Source organism: Anser anser (genome assembly GCF_964211835.1).
Source record: "Anser anser genome assembly, chromosome: 4".
NCBI classification, from domain to species: domain Eukaryota; kingdom Metazoa; phylum Chordata; class Aves; order Anseriformes; family Anatidae; genus Anser; species Anser anser.
In genome coordinates this window covers 6,460,343-6,466,990 of record NC_139724.1, presented here as the reverse complement: position 1 = coordinate 6,466,990, position 6,648 = coordinate 6,460,343, and the positions used below count along the sequence as shown (strand labels likewise).

The 6,648-nt window shown below is 35.5% G+C and overlaps 1 protein-coding gene and 1 long non-coding RNA gene across 17 annotated transcripts in view; one reads left to right on the top strand and one right to left on the bottom strand.

Moving 5' to 3' along the window:
- The window catches only part of LOC310899314, a 284,820-nt gene that overhangs the window by 78,244 nt on the left and 199,928 nt on the right, over window positions 1–6,648 (top strand). For 14 of the 16 annotated variants that reach the window (XR_014584170.1, XR_014584171.1, XR_014584172.1 and 11 more), the window contains one exon: window positions 1,508–1,660. This is a non-coding gene — a long non-coding RNA (uncharacterized lncRNA). Of the gene's footprint in view, window positions 1–1,507; window positions 1,661–3,445; window positions 3,510–6,648 lie in introns of all 16 variants that reach the window. The other 2 variants (XR_014584178.1, XR_014584179.1) reach the window with 1 other exon arrangement.
- TACR3 (tachykinin receptor 3) overlaps window positions 1–6,648 on the bottom strand; it is a gene marked incomplete at its 5' end in the record, with an annotated part of 49,684 nt that overhangs the window by 25,424 nt on the left and 17,612 nt on the right. The window contains one exon of the mRNA XM_083835557.1: window positions 5,168–5,318. Within this exon, the coding sequence (XP_083691683.1) occupies window positions 5,168–5,318 (151 nt within the window). The remainder of the gene's footprint in view (window positions 1–5,167; window positions 5,319–6,648) is intronic.

The following is a 6,648-nucleotide window of genomic DNA, read 5'->3' as shown; positions in this document are numbered from 1 at the left end:
CAACCTTGGAGAAGACTAAACAAATATCTAGGAAAAAAGTGGGTTTTCAAGATGGTGTTTGAAATAGGGAGTCACATGCAAGACAACTACTTGGATTCACGACGTCAGAGGTTTTTTTTTTTTATGGTTGAATGCAATCTTTGTGAACTTTTATGAACAGGTTGGTACCTAAGAAGTCTGTTTGCCTAGACTTAGTGGTTGTGTGTTAATAATGAAGATTTTAATTTCAGAATTACTTACCATGTGATATGTGAGTTCAGTGTGATGTTTTCATCACCTGTTTTTGGTGACTAAACTTTAGAGTATGAGTATGGTCTTGTTTTTTCCTGTTTTTGTCAGCCTTAGTAGGTGCTTATAGCTTGTTCAGTGTTCCACCAGTTTTGATGCTACACTGTAATGTTTTGGGCTTTGACTCTTGCTTTTTCTTTCTAATTTAGCAAAATCTGCCCCTTAATAAACTACACCACCCTGACGCAGTTTATCTTCTTTCTTTCATTGTGCCCTTGTCAGCTGCCATTTAATGTCAGCAAAAGTATCATTATTTCCAACCAGACTTTTTCTTACTTCATCCACTGATTAAAAAATGTATATTAAAATAATTTCATGTCATGTATTTTTATGTGCTTAAAAAAGAAATCTGCCTTTTTAGTTACACTGAAACTCAGTGAGAAGCCAGGAATAATGTGCTGAATAACTGAACTTTAACAGCTGAACTTTAATAGCTGTACTACTATTTAAAAAAGAAGCATAAGGACATAAGACAGTCCCTCTTGGATAGGACAGTTGTCCATTACCCTAGGTGCTTGTTTGGGGAGATCCCATGAACCATTTTCCATCTTCCATTTACTAATACTGTCCCAGCATCCAGAATTGTATTAGAGGAGGGGGGGATCCCTGCTTCCTTCTTTCTGTATCTATGAATTTATTAATTTTTAATTTGACTAATCCCTGTCTGTATAGTCTGTGAAAAAGGGGAATATTCCATGTATTCGTTTCCAAAAATTCTTTAAAATTGTCGAGATGTCTTTCTGTAGTATTTATTTGTAGTCCTTCCAACACTTCACCTGGCTATTCCTGTTTATCTACGAAAAGCTTCCCATATAGTAATTTTCAGTGATTTTTCAATTTACATGTGACTGTTTTGGCTCCCCTGACATCATTATTCCTACAGTTCCACATTGATTTCAACATATTTTTCTTTTCAGATGGCAGTCTCAAGTTTTCCACTTCTTCATTTTCTCCTCCACTGTGTTCAATATACTGTATTAACTGGTTAAATAGATACATTTGACTGTAAATTGATACGGGATGTCTACTTATGTCAAAAAATATATACAAAGCTTTGCAAATTTTCTTATATAGCTAGGCTGGTAAACTTGACCATCTCTTTAATGCTTTCTGTAATAGTGTGAGTCACTCGTAAATGTATTTTTTCTTATTTACATGCATATTTACAAAATAGTTTTAATGTTGGAAAAATGTGATTTTTATTCAATCTTCATTGCAGTAAGAAGCAGAGATGACGCCTCAGTCTGACTGTGTCAGGAGAAGCAAAGAATACAAGAGGAGGCATAAGTATGGAGGAATCATGAACACTGCCAAAACAGATGCACAGTGAAGTATTATCATGAAGTTAACAGAAGTAAGGAGAAATGTAAAGGTAAGATTTAAAATTAAAAGAGTGTTTCCTGTTCTTCTGTATTCTTGCTGTTGGGTGAAAGCAATGGTATCTTCTGTTGGGAAACGTTTTTTCAGGAAAAGTTTTATCAGAACTGTATCTTGTGACAAAGACAGTAACTGATTAGTTTGATTTACAGTACATAATTATTCCCTCTTATAGGTTAAGTAAACTCTGGAGAGGGATTGGAATAAAAGTTAGATAGAAAAAACAGTGGGGAGACAATAAGTGAGGGCAGGTCTATGTCTGCCTTGAATGTGAAGAACACTGGCCTAGTAAAGCTGATAGCAACATTATGAGACGTATAAACTTCCTTTATATATAACAGTATTGAAATTATAACTCTATCTTTTGAAAATGGGAGTTACAGGAGAATAAAGTAGCTGAAGATCAGTCAATATCGTGCCAGAAGCTTTAAGAAGAAGGGTTAAAGTCTGCAAAGTCCCCACATGTAGTGGGTGGATGTTTAAAAGTTCAAAAGACTCACATTAGCATCTTAAATGAGTCAGTCTATGAGACATCTGATCTGTCAAAGAAAAAGAAAAAGAAAATGAAAATGAAAAGGAAGAGGAAAAAAAAAAAGTGGTTCAAATATTGGAGCATGAATTAGGACAGAAAGTAACTGATAATGGACTGAGATCTGAAGCCACTGGTGTAATGCTTAGTCTAGCCCTGAACTGGCAAATTGGATGAAAGGTAGATAATCAGTTTCTGTCATGAAACAGCTCCTCCCAAAATGTTTCCTCACACTAATCTTATCATTCCTATCCACTCCTGAATTTCTAAAAAATTGAAATCTTTGACTCCCTGACTAAGTATGACTTTCTGTTGTCCAACCTGTATTGTGTGGAATGAAATTCTTTGAATTCTTTATTCTTTGTGGTTGCTTTCAGAAGAATTCAGGGTGCCTTGCACCATCACATAGACAAAATGATGAGACTATATTAACAACTTTCTCAACCTTCAAATCTTTTCTTGGCAAACTCAGTTTCTTTAAAAGGTCTTACATGAAAAGCTCACTAACTTCTTAACACCAAATACCTTTTCAAACAATCCTAATCAAACATGCTTTGCACTGTATCATTGGGTAACATGGAAGATACAGTCTGCTACTTTATAGTTCTCTGTAGTAAGTGCAGCCAGTACAGATTTCATATGCTTAGATACCTGCATACAAAACAGGAGGAAAAATAGATGGTTTCTTTGTTTGAATAAAAGAAAAGCCATAGCTTTGTTATCAGAGGCTGGCTGAGTGATAACTTTATTTGGATTCTAGTCTATTAGTTTATCACCCTGAATGGCCAATTGTAATTCATCTTTCCAAATATGAGTTACTTCGTAAATCCTGTTGAAGAGAACAGCAGTGGAACTGAAGAGCTGTCATGGAGCTCTGCCAGCAAAGTCAGAGATGCAGTTACAATATATCTGCACATAATTTAATCCCCTAGTTGCATGGGTTGAAGGCATGAATTCCAATACTCTCACACTTAAAACGCTTTAATTAAGGATTCCTTCTCTTGCATATATTTAGAGTTCTTAAGGATTGCTGTTTTAAAACTATTCAAGTGATTTAATTGGACATTTCATACCATATATTAAGAGCCAAATTTTGTCTTCAGAGACCTTTAGTGTATATGACATAAGATGTTTATCTTACTTGGTTATTATGATAAAAAGTGCTCCTGTTCTGGGATTTTCTGCTTCTACAAGTTACTGCTTTTAATAGTTACTGCTTTTAATACTGCTTTCCACACTTGCTTTTGCAAGCTGTATCTCTTACACAAAATGATTCCTCAGCTTGTCTTCACAATCAGACCCCAGGCACCCTCCAGTGAGTATTTTCTTCCTTTTTTTTCAATGGGTGAAAGAGCAGTGTTGGTAATAACAGTTAATTGACCAGTGAAAACTATTTCTGGTTATGTTCTTTAGAAAAGGTCATTCCGTAACTTTGAAAATACACTTTTGGTAAGGGATAACATGCATGGCAAAAACTGTAATGATAATATTGGACTTTTATTGATAATGTTAAGGACTAAAATGCTGATCTTGTGACATGCTTTCAGTATTTCTGGAAATGAGTCTAATAGTTTAACCTTGGGGCATATATTCAAAGCATACGGATTAGTTTTCCGTGATGACTTTTCATCATTTCCTCTCAGTTCACATACCAAAATATATTTGAACTGTTACAACACAATAGTAGCGATAATATAATCTCTTCCTATGGAGAGGCTAACACTTTGCCCTCTTAAAAGAGCTACATGAAGTCCAAAATAAATACCACTTCTGGTGTCATGGGAAGCACTGGGTGTCATACAGTGAAGATGTCTAGGCACATCTACTATTGTGAAAACTGAAACTTGGTATAGAGCCTTTTGTATGTCTCTTATGAGTATGAAGAAGTATGAATGAGAAAATCCTAATCTTTCCTTTCATATATGCCCTGTCATAATAGCAAGTATAGTATCTGGAAATAAACACTTTCATATTCCTGGCAGTGTCCTGAAAGAAATGGAAACATCAATGTTCCTCAGTATTGGCAGAAAATTTCCTCTTGTCCCAGGACCTAACAAGTTGCATTCTGCTAATGCTGCAATATGGTGGCATATACAACAGGTTCAAATATATTTATGGTATCATGATTCAAAGTAGGCATTTGAAAATATGCTCATCACTGGTAAGTTAGACTCCATGTTTGGGTAACATTTTTACAAATCCTAAAAGTTAAATGTGTTGTAGTATGAAAAACTGTTAGAAATAAAAAGCAGAAGGGCTTGCTTATTGTTTGCTCTACATTTTGTTGCTTTTAAAATATTTTTCCTGTGCAGTTAAGAAAAAAATATAAGAAAGAAGCCTTCATAGCTCTGAAACATCATTAAATGTGAAATGGAAATAGGCAAATAATCAGGTCATTAGTAATCCACAGTCCTGTTAGACTAGGCAATATTTACAGTCAAATAAGTTAACAGAAAAAATGCTGGAAAAAATAGTTTTGTGTATTTCTCACCAATAGGTATTTATGTAAAACCTAGAACATTCAGTATGAACAGGCTGATCAGTACTCATCTCAAAGCTGCATGGTCCTTAATGTATTGAAAATTACAGTAAGATTCACTGTTTTTTCAGTAGGGTGAGAATCTGAGCTAATGGTTTGCTAATCCATTGTTCAGAACTAAGTATTTTAGGTCTATAAAGGCTAAGAATTTGGGCTTCGTCTCCAAATATCAGACACACTTACATGTCACTAGATAGGGAATATGAAATTAAAATCCAAATGTTTTTATTTAATGAGGAACAGTGAAATTAGAAAAAGAACAACTAGCCAACATAGAAGACAACTTGTCAAACAATTTTTTTATTGAAGTAGATCTCTTATGACTGTTATTTCTAATGACTTTATGTTTCTGAAAGAAAATACTGGAATACTTTGCAACACAACCGCAGATGATGTTATTAAGATTCACTTAGTGAGGTTTAATGGAACGGTACCTTTCTCTTAGCTTTGAGTTGCTCATGATATTTGTCGGATGTGTCGCCTGGTATTTCTCCTCCCCAGAGAGTAATTCCCACTATGGAATAAGTGATGCCCATGACAAGCAGTGGGAAACAGTAGACCAGCACAATCACAATGACATGATACCTGCAATGAAAAAGCATTAAGCTGATAAGTGCTTTCAGAGCTGATGGAATGGGCTGCTAAAAGTCAAGTGCTGTTGTAACGCGAAGCGTGTTTTATATTGATTGGCTAGTCCTTGGTGCTTTCACTGTCTTTTTGAAAAAGTCTTGAATTGCACTGCAAATTTATTTACATTTTAATGCAAGTGCTTTCTGGGGTCTCTAGCTCTGATTCTGAACTTGTACTAGCATAGATTTTGAATGGCTCTATAGTAGTCATGATTACTGTCTGCAGAATAAGTTACGTTTGTCCATAGCTAGCTGAATTGATTTATTTATTCCACAGTCAAGTATCCTAAGGGCAAGCTAAGGGTTCTGAGCTCTAGTCTTGACCATAAATGAAAGAAGAAAACCAATATTGAAATGCCAGTTTTATACAAAGACACTGTTAAGCGTCCTCTGTACGTGTACTTCACATGCCATATCTCTTGTGCAATATCGGCATCTCTGCTGATTTAAACATTGGCTAAAAAAAAAAAAAAGGTAATTTCTTTTGCCTTCTGTTAGGCCCATGTTAAATACCATCTTCACATAAAATCCCAATGAATGATCAGTGAAGAATCCCCAGCTGTCTCTGAGAGTGGCCTTACTGCCCTAAAGATAAATACCTGTGGATGGCTCCTACAGTGATAAAAATTATATATGATCAGGGCCTCTTTCACCTGCCCAAAGGAAGAAGAAAGGTCAAATTCAATGATGTATGGTTGCACAGGTTTTCAGCCTTGGACACAGAGTTCATCTTAAATACCAATGAGGACATGAAAGGGCAAATGATGTTTCTGTGCCTAGATAACCACTTATTCCTAATTCTGCCAGAGGGACGAATAGAGAATATATTCAATTCAAGTGGCTGTTATTCTACACTTTCGGAAACTGGAGTGAATTACAAGATTTACAGTTTTCTTATCCAAACTGATGTTTGAGATAAGTAATTGTGATACCGCAACAGAATAAGGCGTGAAGATCCAAACCTCTCACAAAAAGAACCAGAGGAAAAAATCTGATTATGACAAGGAGAGGCTGGAAACGCATGTTTTCCTGTTAGGATAAACTGGAAGCTTGCTTTGAATTGGGAATTCTGTACCCATTTCTGACTAACTCTGTCTGTATGGAAGTAGTAATTTTAAGTGAGGCAGTGATGGTAAACATTGCAGCATGGAATGGAAAATGCTCATGGAAGAGAATAAATATTTTTTTTTCCACTTATCACTTAAGTGCACTATCTTCCTAGCTTAGAAGGCCTGCTCTCAATGACTGATGCTATTCTCTGTGTAGCATCCATTGCAAGTGTAGAC